We start from the raw sequence: 26,391 nt of genomic DNA, 5'->3' as shown, positions 1-26,391 counted from the left end.
CAGGAGGGGATTAGAGGAGAGACCAGAGGGATTAGAGGGGCACATTTTGTCCCAACCTCTCCCACTGGGCAGCTCCTCTGCTAGCTTCAGAGCAGAGACGCCTCCCCCACCCCAGAACCTGGCTGAAAGGCTGGGGACCCCAGGGATTTGCCAGTACCCACAGGCAGACAGCTCAAGACTGTCTGGCAGGCAAGCTCACTCATAGGCGAAGGCTACTCTGTCCTCTGCCCCCACCCTGTCCCCAGCAGAAGCCCCATGTTGGGACTCCCCAAGGGCCACCCAAACCCCGGCACTCCCTGTAATGGGGGTCACTGCCGTCAGTGGCCAGGGGCCTGGGCCTTCCTGCAGAAGACGATGGTCATCGTGTGGCTGCTGCTGTCCAGCACGTCCCTGCCCCCCACCTGGGGCCAGCCCAAGATTCCTCTGGAAACGTAAGCCCAGGTTCAATCCCACCCTGAACAACCCTTCTGCACTGCCCCTTCCCCCTGCCATCAGATGCAACCCTCTGCTCCCTGCCCCTACTCCTCCTTGGGCACTCAACCTGCCACTGTCGCTGTAATGACCTTTACTTCCCTGGCCTCCCCTCCTCCCAGACCTCTGTCCCCTCCCTGGGCCTGATGGCTCATGCAAGACTGATGGGCTGCAAGCTGCATGTTCAGTCAGCCAGGAGCTCTGTCCAGAGTTCACCCGTGTGGTAGGGGCTTGGAGGGGGCTTGGAGGGGCTGTGTGGGCTCCGGAAGTGGTGATTGCCCATGAGTTCCCCATGTATCCCTTAGGAAATTTGCATTATGACATTCCAAAAGGGTAAAAGCAGCTAAATGGACAGAATGGTCCATCCCATGGAAACCAGGTAAAACTGGATCTCAGCAGCCTTCTATACCTTTGTGCCTCCTTCTGGGCCTCATTCTATACCAGCTCCAGGAAAAGAATTGAACATCAGTCGTTTACACCTTAGTATACATTACTGAGCACTCTCTGGGCGGTCCGTTTTATAGCCCTCGGCCCTGGTGTCTTGTTAAAGACCGTTCTAGACTAACGGTGCCCATCGAGTCCAGGGGCTGCCAGCCCTGCATGACTGTAGGTTACTTGCACAGCCAGCTTCCCGGAGGCAGGATGGGCCCAGACAATGCAGCATTTGTGTTTGCGCTGGGGAGAGTGCATTTGGGCAGTGTGGTCTTCCATGGCACTGGGCAACCCCCCTTGCTCTCTGCCAGCACTGGATTTGCTGCTTCAGCAACAGAGGCTTTGTCCTCATGAGCCAGTGAGGAGGGCAACACTTCTCCTGTTTGCAATTGAGGCTCGGAGGAGTTGGGTGCACCCCCAAGTTCACCAGGCCAATAACTGGAAGTTCCTGAATCTGACCTCCACAACGTTGTCAAAGACCTCCTCCTCTGCCAGTCAGGGAGACATCTGTAGTCTCATCCACCACCACCACCACTACAGCCCTGCTGCTTCTAATGCCCCCCACCCCCTTTCCTTGAATCTCCATGTTTGACTTCCATCTCACTGTGCCCTGTGGTTTCCCATGGGCTCCTGAGTTTAATCTCTATTGTCTTCAAAAGCTCCTTGCTTCAGCAGGGTATGGTGGTGCATGCCTGTAATCCTAGCTACTAGGGAGGCAGGGACAGGAGGATCACGAGTTTGAGGCCAGCTCTGCCAAAAAGTTAGTGAGCACCTAGCACAACAACCAAAATAAAAACAAAAGGACTGGGGGCATAGCTCAAGTGATAGAGTGCTTGTCTAGCAAAAGTGAGGCCCTGGGTTCAATCCCCAGCACTGCAAACAGGGAGAGAGACACAGAGAGGGAGGAGTTTCTTGCCTCCTGCACGCACCCGAAGTTGGTGGCACTCGGTGTTTGTCATCATTCACAGATCGACCTATGTTTACACATTCTCCTTCACAGAACCCATTTATCACCTGTGCTCGGCACTTCAGTCCTGAGCTAGCCATGTACTAAAGACTCACACACCCAGTGCCTGTGGATTCTTCTTCCTGAACATCATGGAAAGTTTTAAACTCAAGTTTGTGTCTTTCAAGATACAATTGATTCGTACCTTCTACAGGCGTGCAGTGCACTCCTGCCCAATGGTACTCAGCAGCACTGCAACGGGAGCCTCAGATTCAGTATCACTCAAGCTACATTCCTCACTTTCCTCCCTCCCCTATGTGCTCCCCTTGACCCTGCTAGTCTCAATTTTATTTGATAATTCCACCATAAGCTCATCAACCCAAACCTGAAACCTGGAAGCAATTTTTGACTCCTCCAAGTTCTTCTGTATTCTTGACCTAGAACTCTTCTTCCAAATTGCTTTCTGGGCTAGCTTCTACCACATGTCTAACCCACTTCCCCTAGGAAGCTTCCATTGCCACCATTACCCTTTCCTAAGTTCCACCACCCCCTTCAAATGAGTGCTGTGCTACCTATGTGGGAAAGGAGTACCCCTAACTGAGGGCTCACCAAGGCAAAGCCACCATCTGACATATAATATTATAGACCTCAGTCAACACTTGTTCAGCCCTGAGTGGTGCTGATTGTGAAGCTGTCACACAGGCTCCATCTGGGAGCCTCAGGCAGGGTCCTGTGTGCCCACCCCAGGGCCCTAGGATCCTCCTTGGAGGAGCCAAATCTTGGCCAGCTGCCCTGGCCAAGGCTGAGGTGGGGCTCCTCTTGCCCTCCCAGCCTGGTCGGCACTTAGTGTCAGCAGAAGCTGCCAGAACCCTTTCTCATGCCCGGCTCCATACTGTCTCTGAGGTTTCCACGGAAGGTCTGAGGTCCCTATGACCTTGAGCAGCAAACGCAGGGTCATGGACAGGCACCCAGGATGTTCCTTTTTTCATTCTTGGGGTCTCCCCCACCCTGGCTGGATCTGTCCACCTCCTCTTCTCCTCCTGACCTCTCCTTTCTCACCCAAAAACCTGAGGCCTTGAGGACTTGGGGCCAGGCTTGGTTCTGGGCCCATTGGCTCCACGACCCTCAGGAGGAAACACAGCCAAGGGTGGGTACAGAGCTCCCAGCACACTGCAGAGCCCCCTGGGCTCTCAGCTCTCCTGCCCAGGCCACGGCTGCCATTCCAGGAATGGGAGCCCCGTGTGTTACTGGGTGTAGGATTGTGTGTGTGTGTGTGTGTGTGTGTGTGTGTGTGTGTGTGTGTGTGTGAGGGCATGTCTCAGTGGGCATCCATGGGCAGGACACCAGTTTTGCCTGTGTGTGCACTGTGCTCCATGCCTGGGCCCCCCATCTGCACCTGGCTTTCCTCCCTTGCAGAGTGAAGTTGTGGGCCGACACCTATGGCAGGGACCTGTATGACACGGTGACCAAGTACTCAGGCTCCCTTTTGTTGCAGAAGGTCAGTGTCCCCTCCTGGGAAGCATACAGTGTGGTCAGTTGAGGTCCTCTTTCTGGCAGGGAAACAGAGTACCTGTGTCAGTACTGGCAGGGCCATGGAGACCATTTTAGCCAGTCCCTCATTTCAGATGGGGAAACTGAGGTCCAGGAAAGTGAAGGATCTGCCCACCAGTGGAACAAGTTAATGGGGCATACAGTGGCACGGTCAAAAGCATCGATGCCAAGATAGAATTAGACCTGCAAGTGATTTACCAAGAGGTGGGCGTGAAGAATAAAGGGGGGAGAGAGAGAGTGGGTGGGTTTGGGGGGGATGAGGGGCCCGTGAAGCCTCAGAAACCATGTGCTGTGAGCCTCTGCCTCCGCTCGGCTCTCGGGACCTGTGGCCAAGCCCAAAGCTGCATCGCCCTCCCCATCCCCCATGCCTGGGCCCTGAGAGAGGATCAGGGCCTGATGGAGGGGTGCTACAGCACCCCTTTATTCGTGAAGTACTTTATGTGCAGACTTCTGACTCACTTTGTCTTCAAACCAGATTATAAACAGCATCATTTCTCTAGTAGCTGGAACTCCCAGAATGGATTCAATAACAGCTATGTCACCAAGCATGGTTTAATTCTCCCCTCAGCTCCATGAGGCATCTTACCATACTATAAATAGTGCCAGATCTCAGCTTTTATGCCTGCGGTGGGCACCCTGCCACCCTCCCTGGTGTCCCCTTCCCCACAGCCCCCAGGTCCTCCTGCTGGAGTTGCTTCTGGTCCCGGGACCACACAGATGAAAACCCCAGCGTATAACACACCCCTGTGCTGCAGACACATCTGGGGTTTTGCTTTTTTCGGGGTTTGAATTCAGGGCTCATGCTTGGTAGGCAGGTGCCCTACAGCTTGAGCCACACCTCCAGCCCTTTTTCCTCTGGTTGTTTTGGACATAGGGTGAGGCTCAGGTGAGGAAGATTGAGTGGTAATTATGTGGCCATTTGGGGGAAAAGTGTTCTGCAGAATCCATGCATTCTACAGCATTCTTTAAAGCTATAGAAGCATCACACCTTACAGATGCATGCCTAAGGTCACAGGGCCAACAGGTTGCAGAACTGGGTGAGAGACACTTGTGATACACATGCTCTGTGGGAGAGGACAGCAAACCTGAACCCAGTTTCTAGGCTGTGCAGGGCTCAGGCAGTCTGTCAGACAGCTGTCTTCAATCCTGGAGCTCCTGAGCAGTGGCTGGTCGGGAGGACACGGGGACAAGCACAGAGCGCATCTTCTGGGAACCGATGCTCAGGGCTGTTTCAGGACTCTGAACAAAAAACATAGGCACAGAAGTTGGCTGCCAGGCTCCAGGACTGCTGATTGGGGTCAAGTTCATTGACTGAGCCTCAGTTTACTTCTGTTAAGGAGATTAACCACCAGGGATCTAGAGCCCCTGCATCAGAGACATGTAAAAACAGGAAGCAGAGCTTATTCATTGGGAGGTTGGCAGGGAGGAAGGGCCTGTCCCTGCCTCTAGCTGAGTGACCAAGGGCTCACGTCACGAACGCACTTGCTGGGAACATGGAGGCTGTGTGCGATCAGGTGCAGACATCCCCGCTTGGCCCTGAACAGAAATACAAGGATGTAGCTCCCAGTCTGCAGATCAAGAAGGTAGACGGCCTGGAGCTGGTGAGGAAGTTCTCGGAGGACATGGAGAATATGCTGCAGAGAAAAGTGGAGGCTGTCAAGGTACGGCAGCCAGCCTCCGGCCCTCCCCAGCTCCCTGACCCCTGACCCCCAGTCTCCCAGCCCCCAGTCCCGCAACGCCACATTCCTACTCTGGCTGCTAGAGGGTGTGTCTGCTCTTCTGAGTCCTCTCAGGGACCACCCTGGACGTGGACGCTTGATTCCTGGCTGGGAGTGGGGTCTGTGTCTCTCAGGCCACACTGGATCTGCAGGTTCCCACCAGCCAGGTGCCCCATGGGCATCACGGTATGATACCACATCAGGGAAGGGGGTACATTCTGATACCACCTGGTCCAGCCAGGCTTGGTGAGTGTCCAGTGACAAGGTCACCTGAACAAGGACCATCAGTGTGGGTACCTTTGCTACCTAGGTGGCTATCAGAGCACTGGGGACCATGAAGGGTGGGTCCTCATGGCCAAAGGAGCAGAGGGGAGAGGCAAGGAGAAGAACCAAGGACATGGCTCTGGGGATGCGACTGGGGTGGAACTGCAGGTCACATGGTGACTTGATGCTGCATTTAGTTTACCAAGGCCTTGCTGACCCGTGACCCACTCTCTTCCGTTTGCATTCCTGCCTCTTAGAGTCTGGTGGAGGCTGCTGAGGAGGCTGATCTGAACCACGAATTCAATGCTTCTCTGGTGGTGAGTTTTCTCCTGGAGAGTCCTGGAGGGTCTGAAAACTGCCCCCACCCCCAGGGAGGGTAACCTGAGTGTTGGATTCGGGGGTGGGAATAAAGTAGAAATTCACTCCTTCTACAAGGTGTGTTACCTGTGGGCAAAGCCGGGGCTGGCCTCAGGAGTGAGGTGTATCCTTGATCTCCAGAAGTCCACAGACTACATAGAAGGCCAAGGGCAGATGGGTGGGCCAGCAGAGCAAGCATTAGGAGGCTGAAGATGACAGCAAGGGGTAGAGACCGTCCTAGACGGGGCAGATGGGGGCTGCACCTCAGCAGAGGGGTCTGGGCAGGCAGGGAATGGAGAAGGGTCTCTGGGCTGAGAGAAAGGACAAGACCCAGGAAAAAGATAGACAAGACAAGACAAGGGAGGGGAGGGCACAGTGGGTTGTCAGCTTTGCATATCCAGAGGAAGGTGAGCAAATTGCAGCCTTGGAAAGGTGGTTGGGCTGAAGGTGGAGCCTTGAATGCCAGGACCAGGATCTGGCTTTTCTTCTGCAGGGAATGGTGAGGACGGGAGGGTTGCAGCCAGGGGGGTCACAGCTGGACGTGTGCTTAAGGAGCCAATGCTGTGGCAGGGTGGTGAGACGGAGCTGGAGTGGCGTGGGATGTTACAGTGATAGTCCTGGGGGGTCAGGACCCATAGCACGAAGGGAATGGGGAAGAGGGTCTGTTTATAGATTCTTGGTCAGCAATCCTGTAGTGTATGAAACAGAGAGAGGACCGCTGACCCATCTGGGCAGGACACAGGGTCATAGCCTAAGGCCAAGGCTACCAGCCCAGAGTCTCCTGGCACCATCTGGGTGTGTAGGACCCTTGTCACCCAGAAGAAGCAGATGGTACTGAGGCGGCCTTGTGTCCCCTCATCTCTCCTTGAGCCACTGCCGGTGTCTATCTCCAACTCTGGCTGTGACCACACACTCCACACCAAGTAGAGATGAGAAGCATCAATCAGACGATATATGTTAGGCACCAACCTATCGAGGCCTCAGAATCAATTATCTGCACATGTGCTGTCCCTGAATCACCCTGATGTTGGCCTGCGCTCTCCATTGAATGTGGCTTGTGTGGGCTCAGCCAGTCCCTCCCACCCGTGTCTCACATGGGACTCCTCTGATTTCACCCTTGCTCTTTCTCTTGTTCCCTCTGTGTGTCCCTTGTGCCTGAGCTGACTCTCTCTTGGGCCCATCCTCCCCATACAGTTTGACTACTACAACTCAGTCCTGATCAACGAGAGAGATGAGAAGGGCAGACACGTGGAGCTGGGCGCTGAATTTGTCCTTGAGTCCAACGCGCACTTCAGCAACCTGAGGGTGAACACCTCCATTAGCACAGTGCAGCTGCCCACCAACGTGTACAACAAAGGTGGCCGTCATCGCCCTACAGAGGCCGTGAGGGTGGGAGTGGTGAGACTGGAGGGTTCCATGATTTTTGCCCCTGTCTTCCTGAGAAGCATGGCAGGGCATAATCTGTCTCTCCAATGTCCTTTGAGGATGAGAAAAGTTCTTCCACCTAAGAACAGAAAACAGTGTATTACCCTGTTTTCTGTTAGTATGACGAAGTACCTGAGGCTGAGCCACATAAAGAAAAGAGGTTTCATTAACTGGGGATTTTGGAAACTGAAAGTCCAGCCAGTATGTCCTTGGCACTGGTGAGGTCCTGGCTGTGCCACAGCACGGCATTATGGTGGGAGCCTGTGTAAGAGGGAGAGGTCACGTGGGGAGCCAGGGAGCCGGGGAACAGGAAAGGCCTGTCTTTCTCTTTGACAGCTTTCTGGAGAACTAATCAGGATCCCATAAGAAACAGAAAAATCCTGTCCCAGGGCAGTGTCCACAGTAACAGAACCACCATCCTCTAGGCTCCACTGCCCCTTACTTTGTCACTGGGGATCAAGAGTCCAACATACAGACCCTTAGGAGAGACACCTGCAAGCCACATCTAAACCCTAGCACATGGACAGGTGAAAACCAGGAGTTTCTGGGTTAGAGGGATTTAACAGGAGGCTCTAAATGACATCACCGAAGGGTGTGTGTTTATATGTGTGTGTGCGCATCGGATGTGTGTGGTGTGTGTTTAGCATGTGAAAACTTTGTCACCATTGCAGAAATTCCTTCTATGATCTCCCCCTTCAGACCCAGACATTTTAAATGGAGTCTACATGTCTGAGGCCCTGAACCCTGTTTTTGTGGAGAACTTCCAGAGAGACCCTACATTGACCTGGCAGTATTTTGGCAGTTCAACTGGATTCTTCAGGATCTATCCAGGTGAGGACATTGGATGTCATCTCTGTGATTTCTGACTTGTCCTTGGGAATTAAGCAATGGGGTATTGGAGATGGATCCTAGCACTTGGCCCCCAGTGAGTGGGGCCAGCCTTCCTGTCCAAAGTTACCTCTAGCCCACACTTCAACCCTTCTCACAACTTCTATGCAGTTCAGTAAAGAGCTATTGAATGAATGGATGAATGAATGAAACCATCAAACATCATGGCAACTGACCATCGGGTGCCCACACTGAGCTCTTGTTTCAGGAAAAAGCTGATCAAAGATGCAAAGAAAGATAAAACATCCTTCATCTTAAGAGGCTTACATCCTGATCAAAAAATGAGATGTACACATTTGAAACACTCAACAACCCTGTGGGAAATGTCACAGGTTACCATGTGACTAGTGGCCAACCCAACAAGTACAATGGGGAAAGCTCTCTTGTCCACCCATGAAAAAAGAAAAACTTGTCTCCACCTTTCACCCCAACTCATTTCTCTATGTTTGCACACTGTCCACAAAGTCTTAAGGTCGCCCCATTTTTCTGAGACCAGAAACTGGAAAGGTGCTAAAGGACCTCTCTTTGGTGACAGACTGGAAAAGTTGATCCCTCTCTGGGAATGCAGAGGGCTCATGTAGCTCCCAATGCTAGAGCACTCCAGTTTGTGTTTCTCTGTCACTTAACCACCAGTTCCTTTCCTGTGCCCTGAAGCCTAAATGAATCAGTTTTTGTTTTTGTTTTGGGGGTACTGGGGATTAGACTCAGGGCCTCACGTTTGCTAGGCAGGCTCTTCCCACTTGAGCCACTCCGCCAGCCCTTTCTGAATGAATACATTATCCCTCTTCCATGCAGAAGTCCACCCAGTGCTTGAGGACAGCTCCCATCTCTTATGTCTCCTGAGAATGCCTGTGAATGTCTTGCCACCTCAGGGCCTCCCGAGAGGTGCCCACACCATGACCCAGGTGTGAGTTCACCAGTGTTAGAAGACAGGGGTCATGTCTCACACCCCTCCCAACTTACACGTTCATGTCCACCCCTGCGTAGACAGTACCATCACCCTGGATCATGGCCCGCTATTCCTCCAGGCACACTCAGGCACATCTCTGCAATTTAATTTACTTTATAGAACAATGAATGCCCAGCAACAAACCACCAACACACGGCCCAGAATATTTCAGAGTATCTCCCCGTGTCTTCCTTCTCTAGCCTGCCTCTTGGCTCACCCTTCCCCACCAGCCAGATAACAGCTATCCTGAATCCAGGCTCATCACTCTACTTGGATTTTTTTTTCACTTGTTTCTTTAGTTTTATTATATATTTATATATATGTGTTCTTAAATTTTTTATTGTGGCAAAGTACACACAACAAAAAACTTGGTATTCTAACCAGCTTTAAGTACACACTTTAGCAGTATTGATACGTTCATAGATTTCCACAACTGTGACCTTTCCGCTCCAGCCCTCTACATCTTGTAAAGCTGACAGGCTCTCCCTTCTCTACCCCCGCCACTGGCAGCCACTGTTCTACTTTCTGACGACTCTGGGTACTGCACAAGAATAGAGTCATACAGCATTTGTCTCTGTGACTGACTTATTTCACTTAGCATGATGGCCTGAAAATTCATCCATGTTGTATGTAGCATGTGTCAGAATTTCCTTCCTTTTTATTAGAAATCACATAGTCCCCTTTATCTGTTTTTCTGTACATATATATCCATGAAAAAGTTTAATCTGTAAATTAGGCAGCCTAATATACAGCAAAATGAGCACCAAGAATGAGTGGTAAAATATTAAATATAACATTATGACAGCACAGTATAATAAAAGTTATGTGAGTGTGAAAAAAGAATTTCTTTTTAAAGCTGACTAATATTTCATTACGTGTGTTTGCTATATTTTGTTTATGCATTCATCGTTCAGTGCACATTGGGCTGCTTCTACCTTTTGGCTATTGAGTAATGGTGTACAAATATCTCTGTAAGACCCTGATCTCAATTCTTCTGGGTATATCCCCAGAAGTGGAGCTGCTGGATTACATGGTAATGTGATTTTTAATTTTTTGAGGAGCACCATACTGTTTTCTACGTTGCTGCACCATATTACATTCCCACCAACAGTGCACAGGCAGGGCTCCAATTTCTGCACAACCATACCAACGTTGTCATCTGGTTTATTTGTTTAGCTGCATCCATGACTTGGCTATGTGAACAGTGCTGCAATAATCATGGGTGTGCAGGTGTTTCTATTGTATGTTGACTTATTTCCTTTGGGTGTGTGCCCAGGAGTGGTATAGCAGGGTCATATGGCTGTTTTTTGAGGAGCCTCCATACAGATTTCCACAGTGGTTCCACTAATTTACATTCCCATCAAGAGTGTATGAGGGTCCTTTTTCCTACATCCTCGCCAGCACTTGCTGTTGTTTGTTTTCTTGACGACAGCCAATCTGACTGGGGTGCGATGGAATCTCTGTGTAGTTTTGATTTGCATTTCCTTCATGACCAGGGATGTTGAGCATTTCTTCATGTACCTGTCTGCCATTTTACTTCATTTGAGAGCTGTTCGATTTATTTGCCCATTTATTAATTGGGTTGTTTGGGGTTTTTTGATATTTAATGTTTTGAGCTCTTTATATATTCTGGATATAAATCCTTTGTCAGATGAATAGCTGGCAAAGGTTTTTCTCCCTTCTGTGGGTTGTCTTTTCACGCTGGAAATCGTTTCCTTTGATGTACAGAAGTTTTTTAATATGAAACAATCCTATTTGTCAATTCTTGCTCTAATTTACTGAACAACTATTCAGAAAGTTATAAGCATGCCTATACCTTCTAGTGTTTTCCTGTAGTAGTTTCAAAGTTTCAGGTCTTACGTTAAAGATCTGTGACCCAATTGGAGTTGATTTTTGTACAGGGTGAGAGATGGGGGTCTGGCTTCAGTCTTTTGCATGTGGTTATCCAGTTTTTCCAACAGCATTTATTGAAGAGGCTATCTTTTCTCCTGGATACGTTTCTGACTCCTTTGTCAAAAATCAGATGACGATAGCTATATGGGTTTCTATTTTACTCTTTTGGTTTACTGCTTTGTGCCACTGCCATGCTGTTTTTGTTACTAGGGCTCTGCGGTACAATTTGAAGTCAGGTATTGTGATGCCTCCAGCATTGCTCTTTTGCTCAGGATTGCTTTGGCTCTTCGGGGTCCTTTATACCTCCATATGAATTTTAGGATTGATTTTTCTAGTTCTGTGAAGAATGACATTGGGATTTTGCTGGGGATTGCATTGAATCTATAGATTGCTTTTGGTAGCATAGCCATTTTCACAATATGAGTTCTGCCAATATGTGAATGTGGGAGGTCATTTCATCTTCTATTGTCTTCTTCAATTTTTTCTACAGTGTTTTATAGTTTTCATTACAGAGATCATTAACCTCATTAATTACGATTATGCATAGGTATTTTATTTGATTTTTGAGGCTATCATGTATGGAATTATTTTCCTGATTTCTTTCTCTGCCTATTCATTGTCTGTCTATAGAATAGCTACTGATTTTTGTATACTGGTTTTGTTTCCTGCTTCTTTGCCAAAAGGTTTTATCAGCTCTTAAGAAGTTTTTTTGAAGGAGTCTTTAGGGACTTTTAAGTATAGGATCAGATCATCTGCAAATAAGGATAATTTGACTTCTTCCTTTCTTATTTGGATCCCTTTTATTTCTTTTTCTTGCCTTATGGCTCTGGCCAGGAATTCAAACACTATATTGAATAGGAGAGTGGATACCTTTATCTTGTTCTTGACTTCAGCTTCCCCCTATTAATATGATGTGGGCTATCGGTTTGTCATAAAAATCTTTACTATGTTTCTTCTGTTTCCAGTCTCTCTAGACCTCTTTTCATGAGGATGTTTTACAAAGACTTTTCCTACATATATTGAGATGATCTCTTGATTTTTTTCCCTTTATATGCTGTATCACATTTATCAATTACATATGTTGAACTATCCTTGTATCCCTGGAACAAAACCAATTTCTTCATGGTAGATGACCTTTCACTGTGTTTTGAATTTAGTATGCAAGTATGTTACTAACAATTTTTTGTGTCTATGTTCATCAAGGAAATTGGTCAATAATTTTGTTGTTGTTGTTGTTGTGTCTTCATTTGATTTTGGTATCAGGGTAGTACTGTCTTTGTAGAATGAGTTTGATAGCATTCCTTCCTTTTCTATGGTATGGAATAGGTTGAGGAGCATTGGCTTTGGGTCTTCCATAACGGTCTGGTATGACTCAGCCCTGAATCTATCTAGTCCTGGGATTTCTTTCTTTGTTGGGAGAGTTTTTATTGCTGTTTCAATCTCACTTATTGTTATGGATCTGTTTAGGTGGTTTATGTCTTCTTTGGTAAATCTAGGTAGGTCATATGTTGTGATAGCCCCCTTTTCATCTCTAGTTTTATTAATTTGGGTCTTTTCTCTCTTTGGTTAGTTTGGCTAAGGGTTAGTCAATCTTGTTTGTCTTTTTAAAGAACCCACTCTTTGTTTTATTGATTCTGTGTATTGGAGTTTTTATGGTCTCCATTTCATTTATTTCTGCCCTGAGCTGTATGATTTATTTATACATACTAACTTGGGGCTTGTCTGTTCATGTTTTTCTAAGAGTTTAGATGCATTGATAGGTTTTTTTTTTATTTGACTTTTTAAATGTAGGCACTCAGCAATACACTTTCCTCTTAGCCCTGCCTTTGCTGTGTTTCAAAGATTCCCGTAAGTTGTGTTTTCATTTTCATTTGCTTCTAGGAATTTTTAAATTTTTCCCCTTATGTCTTTGATGACCACTGACCATTCAAAATGTGTTGTTCAGCCTCCATGGGTTTGGTTATTTTCTGTGGCTTCTTTTATTGTTGTGTTCTAGTTTTATTCCATTGTGGTCTGATGAAATAAAATACGTTATTTCCGTTTTCTTGTATTTGTTAAGACTTTCTTTATGTCCTAAAATATGATGTGTTTTGGAGGAAGTTCCATGGGCTGCTGAGAGGATAGTGTTCTCTGTGGCTGTTGGGTGGCATATTCTGTAAAATCCAAGTCCATTTTCTCTATAGTCCCTTAGTTTTGAAGTTTTGTTATTGATTTTTTTGTCTGTATAACTATATCTACCATGAGAGCGGGATAGGGAAGTCTCTTCCTGTTTTTGTGTTGGGACTAACTGTGCTTTTATGTCTAGTAGTATTTGTTTTATGAAATTGAGTGTGTTATGAAATTGAGTGTGTGTATATGTTTACAATTGTGATATCCTCTTGATGGGTTTTTCCCTTTATCAGTATGCTCTTTGTCTCTAGTCTCTTTTGACTAGTTTTGGTTTGAAGTCTGCCTTGTCAGATGTGAGTACTCCAACTTGCTTTTTTTTCATTCTTTTACTTTAAGCCTACATTTGTTTTTGCCAGTGAGGAGTGCTTCTTGTTAACAACAAATGGTTGAGTCTTGTTTTTTAGCCCAATCTTCCAGCCTGTGTCTTTTGATTAGAGAACTGAGACCACTCAGAGTTATTATTGAAAGGTATGCATTAATTCCTGTTATTTTGTTGTTTTGTAATATTTGGTTCTTTCCTAGTGCTCAATTGTTTATCTAGGGAGATTTTTTTCTTCTCTTGTATTTCCTTGGTTGCTTTTATCTTCCTCTTCTGAGTGTAGGATTCCTTTAATCCTTTGCAGTGCTGGCTTAGTGGTCATGAGTTCCTTTAGTTTTGTTTATAATGCATGATCTTTATTTTTCCTTCAATTATGAAGGATAGTTTTCTTGGATACAGTATTCTAGATTGGCAGTTAATTTCTTTTACAGGCTGAAATACATTATTCCATGCCCTCCTTGCTTTTAAACTTTCTGTTGAGAAATCTGCTGTTATTCTGATGAGTTTGTCTTCATGGGTGACTTAGCGCTTCTCTCTTGCAGCTTTCAATATTCTTTCTTTGTTCTCTATATATAATGTTTTAACTATAATATACTTTGGAGATGTTCTTTTCTGGTCTTGTCTGTTTAGTGTCTTAAAAGCCTCCTGTACTTAGATGACATCTTTCTCAAGATTTGGGAAATTTTCTTGAATATATTTCTATGCCTTTAGCTTGCCCCTATTTTCCTTCTTCTTCATAGGTTTGGTCTTTTAATGGTGCCCCTGTTCATACTTTTGTATTTTTTTCTTTATCTTTGTCTGAATATTCTAATTCCTCTACCTTGTCTTCAAGCTCTGATAGTCTGTATTCAACTCGATCCAGTCTGTTGGTAAGTCTTACAACTGAGCCTTCATTTGACTTATTGAGCTTTTCATTTCCAGAATTTCAATTTGATTTTTTTCAGAACTTCTATATCTTTACCGAATCCCTTTTTCATGTCTTTCATTATCTTCCTTATTTTATTCACCTCTTTATTTGTGTTCTCTTGGAATTCCTTCAGGTATTTATTCATGTCCTCTTTAATTTCATTGATCATTTTTTTTTTTTTTGGTGGGACTGGAGTTTGAACTTAGGACTTTGAACTTGCAAAGCAGGTACTCTACCACTTGAGCCAAACCTCCAGTCCATTTCACTCTGGTTATTTGGAGATGGAGTCTTGCGAACTATTTTGCTTGGGCTGGCTTTGAACCTCAATCCTCCTGATCTCAGCCTCCCCACTAGCTAGGATTACAGATGTGAGCCACTGGCACCCTCGCTCATTGATCAGTCTTATAATCATTAAAAAAAATTCTTTGTCTGAGGTTTCATTCACTTCACTATTGCTAGTGTTTGTTACCGTATGTGGAGTTGTTGACTTATTTTTTGGTGGTACTGGGGGTCGAACTCAAGGCTTCATGCTTGCTAGGCAGGTGCTCTACCAGTTGAGTCATGCTACCAGCCCCTTTTTGCTTTAATTATTTTTAAGATAGGATTGTGCTTTATGCCTGGGCCTGCCTAGATCACAGTCCTATTTTTGCTTCCCCACATGACAGGTGCATAACACTGTACCCAGCCATTGGTTGAGATAGGGTCTTCTGATCTTTTTCCTATGACCTCAAAATACAGTCCTCCTGATCTCTGTCTCCCAAGTAGTTAGAATTATAGGTGTGAGTCACCATGTCCAGTGAGTTATTGACTTTTTGAGGTGTCATATTGCTTTGTTTTTTCATACTTCTTCTGTTTCTGCATTGGTATTTGTGCATCTGAGGCAAGTTGTTGGTTGGAAGCCTTAATCACCTATAGTCATTCTGTTGACATAGTCTCAGAGTTTGGGCAAGATTGTGTAATGAAGGGTTGAGGGGCTGTTTCTCACCACTGGACTGCAGGGGATAGCTCAGCAGCTAAATGTTCAGCCACAGGGCCAGGGCACGTGGCCTGATCCCCAGCATTATTCAGATAAAGGAAAACTAGCTGGAGTCTCTTGTATTTCATGCTGTGCAGGTTGTTGCTATATGTGGTTTGTGAGTGTGGTCCATCAAAGATCAATTGTCTGCTTCCATGACTCTTTTACCTTAGAAGCTTCTCTTCTTTGTGTACTAGGAGGCACTGTAAGTCGGAGATCTTTGTATTCTCTGGGCCAGGCAAGTGCCCACTTCGTGCACAGGCCCCCAAGTTCTTACCACCAGGCGCAGCAAGCATCAGAACCTAGGAGTGTGTCCTGATGATGTCAGAGAGCAGGGGCTGCAAACAGAGCACTGAGTTCTGGTGGTGCAGAATTGAGGGACTCAGGTACTCTGCGTGTAGGTCTCAGTGTTTTCAGACCCCACCCAACAGTTCCCCACTCTGGGCAGGGGGGGACTGTGGGAAATTGTTTGATCCCCAAATCCTAGGCTCAGAACTCTGAGCCCAACGTGACAACAAAGACACCAGCTGGCTGGGAGGTCTTAGAGGCTGGTCTCAGTGTTTTCAAATCTTGCCAAGAAATTCCCCACTCTGTGGGCAGGCAGGAAGTGGGAGAAATCACATCATTCCTGAATCCTGGGACCAGTACTCTCGGACCTGCTTGGCAGAAAACCCTTGTCACACAGGCAGCTCTTGAAGGATGAGCCTTCCACCCACATCAGCCTTCTTGCTCTGTTTTCTGCAGTGCTCCTGAAGCAATGGTGCTTGCTATCGCTAGGGAAGGCAGGACCACCAGCTACCACACCCTTCACTGCCCAAACTCCCTGCTGCCTAAATTTCTCAGATGTCCATGCCAGACCCTCTTCCTCTCTTCAACCACCTCTCATAGCATCTTTCAGACACTGTGACAGGGTTCACCAAGGCTCCTTGAGCTGCAATTGTTTCTTGCTTTCAACCTCAGAGTAGTTTATTCTCGAACAGTAATACCCTCCTGCCCCTACAAAAAGAGTGCCTGGCTTTAGCTCTCTGAAACTCAGGGAACAAAAAAAAATCTCTCTTATCTATGCTAGTCTGTCATGTAGAGGAAGTCACTGCCACATCAGCTCCCACCCTGACTTTAAGGTTTGTAGGAAGTGGAGGCTTGTCCCACAGCTTGGTCTGTCAATCTGTTGCCAAGACCACCTAGCTTACCTTGTGGTCGTGGTGGCTTCTGCTTCCCCTCAACCCTGGGGAGCTGCAGATGGAGCTACAGAACATTTCCTACTCTGCTCCATCAGCTTTCTGTTTCTCTGTCCTTTCAGTTGCCCTATCCCTGCCTCATGATTCCTAACACTCTTCCCCTATTTTTATCTTCAGAATATGGTCTCTGTTTTGTTACCATGACTTTTTCTTGTTCACAGAGTCAAGTGAAGAAAGCTTCTACTTGGCCATTTTATTCTTTCTCCATGTATAACTAATTTGTTTACTTTTCTTTTGATGCCTCTGCCTCTGGTGTCATATTTGAGACCTAGTAGCTTGAAAATTTTCTTGTATTTTTTTCTACCAAGAGTTTTATAGTTGTAGATTTTATGTTTAATTTTTAAACATTTATTTATTTGTTTTTTGTTTATTCATTTATTTTCATTGTCACGCTGGGGACTGAACTCAGGGCCTTGCACTTACTAAGCAAATACTCTACCACTTGAGGCTCAGTTGTTTCATCTTTCTACCCATTTAAGTTGATTTTTTTCTATGGTGTTAGGTAAAGCTCCAACTTCATTATTTTGCATGTGGCAATCCAGTCTTCCGAGCACCATTTGTTAAAAAAATTGTCTTTTGATCAATGAATGGTCTTACCACCCTAATCAAGATGATTTGATCATATATGCAAGAGTTCATTTCTAGTCTTGCTATTCTATATCACTGGTCTATCTGCCTGTCTGTATGCCAATAACATGCTGTTTTGATTACTTTAGTCATGTACTAAGTTTTAAATCAAGAAATGTGTCTCCACCAGATTTGGTTTTTTTTAAGATTGTTTTGGCTATTTGGGGACTCTTCAGATTTGATATCAATTTTAAGATTTGGGTTTTTTTGTTTTGACAACAAACATCATGGAGATTTTGTTAGAGATTCAATTGAATCAGTAAATCATTTTAAGAAACATTTTAACATACTAAGTATCTCAATTCATCAACAAGGAATGTGTTCCATTTATTACTGTCTTTAATTTCAGCAATATTTTGTAGTTTCCATTGTGCAAAATTTTTCACCTCCTTTGTTAATTTCAAAACACTTTATTATTTTTGATGCTTTTGTAAATGGAACTGGTTTTGATAACTTTGTTTTCAGATTATTCATGGTTAATGAGTAGAAATTCAGCTGATTGTACTCTGCTGCTTTGCTGAATTCACTTATTTGGTCTAACCATTTTTATGGTTTTCTGCATATCATATAATCTGTGAACAGAGGTCATTTTACTTTCTCCTTTCCACCTTTGATTCTTTCTGTTTATTTTTCTTGCCTAATTGCTCTGGATTGAACTTCTGGTATGGTGTTGAGTAGAGGAGACAACAGTGGGATTACTTATTTTGTGCTTCATCTAATAGGAAAAGCTTTCAGCTTTTCACCATTGATGTGATTCTACCTGTGGGTTCTTCCATGTATGGCTATTATTATGTTTAGGTAATTTCCTTCTATTACTAATTTGCTGGGTCTTTTTTATGTATTATTTAAGGGTGTTGGATTTTGTTAAATGCTTTTCAACACCATTGTGACATTTACCAACATTCTTATAAAATATAATTGTTGAATTCACCCCTCATTCTCCTTTATCACCCTCCCCATTCCTGGAATAGTTTCAACAGGCCTCATTTTTCTATTTTCATATATGAGTACATAATATTTATACCACATTCACCCTCCTATATCTTTTCCTTACTTACCCCCTCCCATTGGCACCAATCCCCAGATAGGACCTGTTTTACCCTCCTGTTCTCTGGAACAGGATATGATAGCTACACAGGGAGTTTCACTGTGAAATTTCCATGTATATATTTATTATAACTTGAATTGTTTCATCCCCTCTATTTTCCTTCTTTCTACCTTAGTCCCCTTCTTATGATGATTCAACAGGTTTAAAGACTCTATGTTCATTCTTGTAAAGAAAGTGCATCAACCATATTCACTTTCTTAACTTCCTTCTTTCACCCTCCCTCTTCTGTTAGTGACCTCCCCTTAAATGTAATCTCTTTTTCATAGTATTGATTGTATTTTTATTGGGCCTATATTCCACTTATGAGAGAAAACACACAGCCTTTGGCTTTCTGAACCTGGCTAACTTCACTTAAGATGATGTTCTCCAGTTCCATCCATTTACCTGCAAATGGCAAAATTTCATTCTTCTTTATGGCTAAAATTCCATTGTATATAAATATCACACTTTCTTGATCCACTCGTCAGTTGTGTGGCATCTTGGCTGTTTCCACAGCTTAGCTATTATGAATAGTGCTGCAATAAATGTGGTTGTGTAGATGTCTTTGTTGTAACCTGACTTACATTCCTGTAGGTATATTCCTGGGAGTAGAATTGCTGGATCAATGGCAGTTCTATTTTTAGTTTTTTGAGAAGCCTTCATACTGTTTTCCATAGTGGTTTACATTCCCACCAACAGTGTATGTTGAGGCTGGCAGAGTGGTTTAAGTGGTAAAAGTATAAGCATAGCAAGCATGAGGCTCTGAGTTCAAATCCCAGTGCTATAGAGAAAAAAAAATTGTATGAGAGTTCTTTTTTCCCTACCTCCTCACCAACATTTGCTGTTGGTGTTCTTGATGTTAGCTATTCTAACAGGAGTAAGGTGGAATCTCAAAATGTTTTTGATTTGCATTTCCTTTATGGCCAGGGATGTTGAGCGTTTCTTCATGTGTTTTTTAGTCATTTGGACTTCTTCCATTGAAAATGCTTTGTTCACTTCATTTGCTCATTTCTTCATTGGGCATTGATTTTTTCACAGTTTTTTTTTTTTTGAGGTCCGTGTATATTCTGATTATTAATACCTTTTCAGATACAGAGCCAGCAAAGACTTTCTCTCATTCTGTGAGCTTCCTCTTCAATCTGGTGACCATTTCTTTTGTGGTACAGAAGCTTTTTAATTTCATGTAGTCCCATTTGTCAATCCTTTCTCTTAGTTGCTGAGCCATTTGGGTTCTATTTAGGAAGTTATTTTTCATGACTACATGTTCCAGTATATTCCCTGCTCTTTCCTGCACCAAGTTCAAAGTTTCAGGTTTTATATTAAGGTCCTTAATCCACTTTGAGTTGATACTTGTACAGGGTGAAAGACATAGTTTCAGGTTTTGCATGCAGATATCCAGTTTTCCCAGCAACATTTGTTGAAGTGGCTGACTTTTCTCCATTGTATGTTTTTGGTGCCTTTGTCAAAAATTGGATGGGTATAGTTGTGTGGATTCATATCTGGGTCCTTTATTCTCTTCCACTGGTCTTTATGGCTGTTTTTGTGCCAGTACCATGCTGTTTCTATTGCTATGTCTCTGTAGTATAGTTTGAAGTTGGGTATTGTGATACCTTCAGTTGTGCCAAACCTTTTATAAATATATATGCTATTCTTTTCTCTTGTAAGTTTTTTTTATTTAAAGCTTGTTTTGTTCAATATTAGTAAGCACCCTTGCTCTTTTTTGTTTACCATTTTTATGAAGTAACTTTTTCCATCTTTTTTATTTCAACCTTTTTGTGTCTTTGGATCTAAAGTGTCTCTTGCAGACAGCACATAGTTGCCAATCTCTGTCTTTCAGTTGGAGAGTTTAATCTATTTAAATTTAAAGTAATTACTGACAAGGAGGGACTTGTTTCTGTCATTTGGACATTTTTTCTGTATTTCTTTTAGCTTTATGCTTCTCATTTCCTGCATTTCTGCCTTGTTTTGTGTTTAGTAGGTTTTTTAGTGAGGTATCTACTTTCTTATTTTATTTTGTAAATTTTCTATGAACATTTTAAACTTAAAACATTTTAAACTTAAAACACTCTCATTTGAATTTATACCAGGTTAATGTCAATAACATACTCAATTCTGCTCCTTTATAGCTCCATCTATTGGTCATTGATGTCACAAAATTACATTTTTATACAGTGTATGTCTCAAGACATGATCTAATATTTCTTTTCAATGACTTGGTCTCTTAAATTATGTAGAAAACAGAATGTGGAGTTACCAATCAAAGTTATAATAAGACCAGTTTTAGACTGATCATGTGTGTTTTGAATGTGTTGGTCTCTTAAGTCATGCAGGAAATAAAAGGTGAAGTTCAAACTGGAGTTGCAATAGCGTTGTGGCCAGCTTGGCTATTTTCCTGGGATTTTCTGTGCATGGTATTCACCTTGGTTTCCCCACCCTGAGTCTACAAGCAGCTTTCTGCTAGCTCTGCAGCACTGCAGCCACCTGCTAGCCTTGCAAAGTTTCCCACAATTGCAACCACATACTAAAAGGAGGGGGGGTAGTAAAGGGTAGGATAAGGAGCAAACTCTGTAAGTATTTAACCAAGCCCCTGACACAGTTTGGGGCTCAGGGCTTTGAGAAATTATCTCTCCTGAGTCTGCTGGCATAATAAACTCCCTGCTTCTTTTAAAAATGGGCTTGATGACTTTGTTTCCTTTGTGGTTCCTACAACACCTCTGGTGCATTGGCCAGAAACAGGAGAGACCAAAGTTGGTATTTTTGCCTCCCTGGCTGTCAGGCATGTGGCCTGGCTCCTGGGGATACATCCTTGCCAAGGCATACCTCTGGAAACTTAGTCCAGACAGCTACAGAAACCTCCTATGGAGTCTGAGGCCTCAAGTCCATACATACCAATGGAACCTGGGTAGAGACCTCAGGAACCAGGAAAATTTAGAGCGGTTCCCATCTGGAACAGGTAGGACCTGGGCCCATCAGAATAGGCCCATCCATCAGAGGACAGAAGAGGGGCTTGATCACCCGCTAGGTTCGCACCAGTACTCCTGAATTTGGATTTTGGGTTTTGGTTATTCAGGAGAAAGCTGTGATACCTTCCAGACTAGGTTTGTTGAGTTGGATGAATGTGCAGTGTGCAATTGAGTACATGAAAAGAGCATGACTTTGGTCACCACATGGTGTGCGGAGTTCATTCCCAGAAGCCAGGAATGCTCTCATTTAGGGCGACCCCACCTTGGGGCACCAGTCCAAAGCTTATATGGACTTGCCACAGTCAAGAGGCATCTGATATATCTCCATGAGGAGAATGGCTAGGGATGGATGAAGCAAAAGTTGTCTGTCTCCCTTTCATGTCAGAAATTGAGGACCCCCCACCTCATTTCTAAACTCCCTGATCCTCTTGTGCTTTGTCTCAATATGGGTGGGAACCAGAGTAAACTGACTCCTTTACAGTGTACCAGAGTAAAGTAACTCTTTTACAATGCATGCTTGACAATGTTAAGAAAGGATAGGGACATGTGACTTGTGTTGTATGTTAAACATCAAAAGCATTGTTAACTTAATTCCTCTTTTATATGCTACCTTGCCCTATTGAAAGGTGCTAATTTAAATTTTATTAAATGGTAGTTTTATGTTTTGTTATAGCCTGAGTACATATTCTTCATAGTTTAGTTCTGTATGTGGTCCAATTTTTAAAACACTATTTATAAAAATATATAAACATAAAAAAGGAAATACTGGTGATTATGGGTGAAGCTTACACCCCAAGATATTTAAATTTTCTGTCAGATAGATTGGGTGTCCTTTAAAGTGGGATGGCCTTCCAAGGGATCTCTAGATCAAGAAACCATTTGTAGGGTTTATCAGGTAGTGACAGGGTCGCCAGGTCACTCCAACCAGTTCCCCTATGTAGACATATGGCAGTCATTGGCAGTTCATCCTGGCTTAAAAGGTGCTTTGAGGACAATTGTAAGATTCTGATGGCTAAAACAATGACTACTGGGACTGTTAAAAGAAAAAAAAAAAAGAGCCTCTTAAACTCTGGTATCTTGAGACCTTGCCAATCTGCCTGGAATATCCACTTACTGCCAGTCCAGAAGCCAGGAACCAATGATTACTGCCCAGTGCATGATCTCCAAGTCAACCAAGCCACAGTGACTTTGCACATGGTGGTTCCAAACCTGTACAAAGCATTATTTTTGGCCCTGATACCTGAAGAAGCAACCTACTTCTCATGTTTGGACTTAAAAGATGCATTCTTCTGCATCCAGTTGGTACCTGTGAGTCAATCCATCTTTGCTTCCCAAGAGGAGGACCCCCAGTCAGGGGGGCAACAGAAATTAACCTGGACCCATTTCCCACAGGACTTCAAAGCTCCCCAACTATCTTTAAAACTGCCCTGGCATCTGATTTGTGAGCATACCTGACCGGGGAAGTTGACGGCACCCTCTTGCAATATGTAGATGACTTCCTTCTTGCAGCAACTAACCTCCGGGACTGTCTTAAAGGGACAGAACTTTTACTCTGTCTCCTATTGGAGGCTGGGTACAAAGTATCCCCCCAAAAGACTCAAATCTGTCAGGACCAAGTTGAGATTCCACGTCTTCCAAGGCCAGCAGAGCCTCAGTGCAGTATGAAACAAGCTGTCTGCTCAATTCTGACTCCAACCACAAGAAGACAGATCTGTGAGTTTTTAGAAGCAGCTGGTTCTGCTGGATTTGGATCTAATTTCTCATTGCTAGCAAAGCTTTGTATAAAGCCACAAAGAGGGGCAACAGGGAGCCTCCAACCTGGGAATCTAAACAAAAACAGGCTTTCCATACCATCCAGGAGGCATAAGTCAGTGCTCTCGCCCTGGGACCTCCAGATGTAAGAAGCCTTTCTTTCTCTATGTGCATGAGAAAAACGACATGGCAATTGGAGTACTGACCCAATACCTGGGCTCATGGCATCAGCTGCTGGCTTATCTTTCCAAGCAAATGGAGTCAGTGGCAAAGGGATGGCCTTCCTGCCTGTGAGCTCTTGCAGCCACAGCCTTGCTAGTATCAGAGACAAAAAAAAGCTAACACTGGGATGAGAATAACTATCCAGGTCCCACATTCTGGTGTGACTCTAATGAAATACAAGGGACAGTATTGGTTGACAAATGCCAGGATGGTCAGATACCAGAGTATGCTCTGTAAAAATCCACAAGTAAAGTTGGAAGCTGTCTGGACTTTAAACCCAGCAACCCTGCTTCTGTTGGCCGCAGGGGCCCCCAGATCATAACTGTGTTGGGGTGACTAATAAGGTCTTCACACTGACCTCTGTGACCAACCCCTAGCTCAGCCTGACCACAAACTTTTCACAGATGAGAACAGTTTCCTCAAAGAGGAAACAAGGTACATTGGCTATACAGTAGTGACTTGGAGTCAGTCTTAAAAGCTCAGGCACTGGCTCCAGACACATTGACACAAAAGGCAGAACTCATTGTGCTGACATGCACCCTACAACTGACAGCTAAAAGGACTGTTAATATATACACAGACTCTAAATATGCTTTTACCACTCTTCATGTACTGATTACTTTAGGAGGAAAAGACAAATACCTTCTGATGATTGTGTGCACCTTGTCTAGGTGGATAGATGTTTTCTCCACCTGAACAGAAAAGGCCCAAAAAGTGGTCCATGCCTTATTAATGGAAATAATTCCCAGGTATGGGATCCCCATCTCCATTAGATCAGACAATGGACCAGCTTTTGTGACAAAATTTGTTAAACAACTGACAAAGGGACTAAAAATAACCTAAAACCTTCATACAGCATACTGGTCTCAGAGTTCAAGCAAGGCTGAGAGGATGAATCAGACACTAAAAACTCAGATGAGTAAACTGTCAGGAGACTCACCTGACTTGAAAACAGATCTTGTCATTAGCTTTACTTAGGATCAGGTGTAGCCCCACCAAACAAACTGGGTTTTCACCCTATGAGATTCTCTTTGAAAAGCCACCCCCACTAGTAAAAAGCATTAAGGGAGATTTAAAAAAAAAAAAAAGAAAAATCTAACCTTGCTCCAACAGGTGTGCAGTTTGGAAGACGTGCTCAATGACCTACACCGCCATGTTTGAGAAAAACTCCCTATCAGCTCAATCACTGATGTGCATTTCTTTAAGCCAAGTGACCATGTTTAGATAAAAGAGTAAAATCTCCAGCCTCTCCAACCTCAGTGGAAGGGACTCTTCAGTGATCCTGACTACCCCCACAGCAATCAAGGTGGCAAAGGTCACCCCATGGATCCATCACACTCAAGTAAAGAAAGCAGCTCCCAAGTAGAAGAATCAGCTGAACCCTAACAATCCACTCAAACTAACCCTGAGGAGGGGACCTTCAGCCTTGCCCTAGTCACAAACTGGAAGCTGACTAGTCAACACATGGCAGAAGCTTGAGGAATCAACTAAACAATTAATGGACTATTGTTTCTCATAGTTAATGTTCTGTAGTGATACTTAAGTTCTGCCATCCCTCGTCTACCTCTATTCTTGTTATTGTAACCTTGCTTTGCTTTGGTCAATAGGAATAGCAGTAACTGCCCCAGTGGGATAAAGCCAGATCAAAAGGCTTTCTCTGGCAGTTTTCTTTTTCTCTCCTGCTAACAGGATGTGGTATTGTTTTTGGTTGCTTCTATTCTGGGTTCCTTTTGCAAACCTGAACCCCTATCCTGTGAGTTATGCTCACGTACTACTCGCACTAAAAACGCCATTATATAGGGAAGATAAAATCACAGATAAAATAAAAAAGATTGCCATGTACCAGTTCAGACTTGGAAAAGGTAAAATCTTGATAATTTGCTTAGAGGATAGTTCTCTACAATAGGAGGATTTAAAACAATGTTTGGGGCTGTATTGATTATGATGTTGGGCTGTCTTATACTCCCATGCTTGCTGCCACTGGTCATGTGGTTCATATCGACCCCGATAAAAGCCATAGTGGAACAAAAAACAGCCACACAATTATATCTAGTACAAGTTTACCAAAGAGTAAATCCCATCTCTAAAAAAAAAAGAGATGATGCATTTTGACAAATAAAATGTCAAAGCATCAAAGGGGGAATGTTGGGGCCAGCTTGGCTATTTTCCGTGTCTGGTATTGACCTTGGTTTCCCCATCCTGAGTCTACAAGCAGCTTTCCCCTAGCTCTGTAGCACTGCGGCCACCTGCTAGCTTTGCAAAATTTCTGGCAACTGTAACCACATACTAAAAGGGGGGAGCAATAAAGGGGGATTAGGAGCAAGTATTAAAGTATTTAACCAAATAAGTATTTAACCAAGCCCCTGACACAGATCAGGGCTTGGGGCTTTGAGAAATTATCTCCCCTGAGTCCACTAGCATAATAAACTCCCTGCTTCCTATAAAAATGGTCTTGGTGACTTTGTTTCCCTCTTCTTTCCCACAACAATAGTACTAGCTTTTAGAGTTTAATTGCTTCCTTATCTACCTTTATTGCGATAATTGTTCTTCATATGGCATCAAGTTACCATCTAGTGCTCTTTCATTTCACCCTGTTTCATGCTGGGCAGGCCTACTAGCAACAAGCTTTCCGAGCCATTGCTCTTCTGGGACAGTCTTAGTTTCTCCCTTGTGATTTTAGTTTTCAATGTGATAATTATTAATGCATATTAATTGTACAAATTAAGGAGTATTACTTCAATGTTTCCATACATGTAAATTTTGAATATGTCAGTGCACTGCCTTCTGGCCTCCAAAATTCTGATGAGAAAGCTACTGGTTATCCTATTGATGATCCCACATGTGGAATAAGTCTCTTCTCTCTTGCTGCTTTTCAGAGTCCCTTTGTCTTTGCCTTTTGAAGTTTTGATTAAATGTGTCTTAGAATTGGTCTCTTTGAGTTGATCTTATTTGGAGTTTTCTGGTCTTCTTGGATGTTTTTACTCATGTATTCATCGAATAAGCAAAGTTTTCAGCCCTTATTTTTGCAAATATTCTCTCTTCCCTTTCTCTCACTCTTCTTTTCCTGGGACTCCCCCAGTACATACATTGGTCAACTTAATGGTGTCCCATGGGTCCCTTAGGCACTGTTGACTTTCTTCAATCTTCTTTCTGTCATCCAGACTCAATAATTTTCATTGTCCTATCTTCAATTCCACT

At 44.1% G+C, this 26,391-nt stretch overlaps 1 protein-coding gene across 1 annotated transcript in view; it reads left to right on the top strand.

Annotated features, from left to right (window-relative positions):
• Positions 1 to 255: 255 nt before the first annotated feature.
• The window catches only part of Cacna2d4 (calcium voltage-gated channel auxiliary subunit alpha2delta 4), a 128,101-nt gene continuing 101,965 nt past the window's right edge, over positions 256 to 26,391 (top strand). The window contains exons 1-6 of the mRNA XM_074077849.1: positions 256 to 431; positions 3,266 to 3,347; positions 4,945 to 5,061; positions 5,640 to 5,699; positions 6,934 to 7,096; positions 7,864 to 7,995. Of these exons, the coding sequence (XP_073933950.1) occupies positions 256 to 431; positions 3,266 to 3,347; positions 4,945 to 5,061; positions 5,640 to 5,699; positions 6,934 to 7,096; positions 7,864 to 7,995 (730 nt within the window). The remainder of the gene's footprint in view (positions 432 to 3,265; positions 3,348 to 4,944; positions 5,062 to 5,639; positions 5,700 to 6,933; positions 7,097 to 7,863; positions 7,996 to 26,391) is intronic.

Source organism: Castor canadensis, chromosome 6, assembly GCF_047511655.1.
Source record: "Castor canadensis chromosome 6, mCasCan1.hap1v2, whole genome shotgun sequence".
Classification (NCBI taxonomy): Eukaryota; Metazoa; Chordata; class Mammalia; order Rodentia; family Castoridae; genus Castor; species Castor canadensis.
This window is presented reverse-complemented; position numbering and strand designations above follow the sequence as displayed.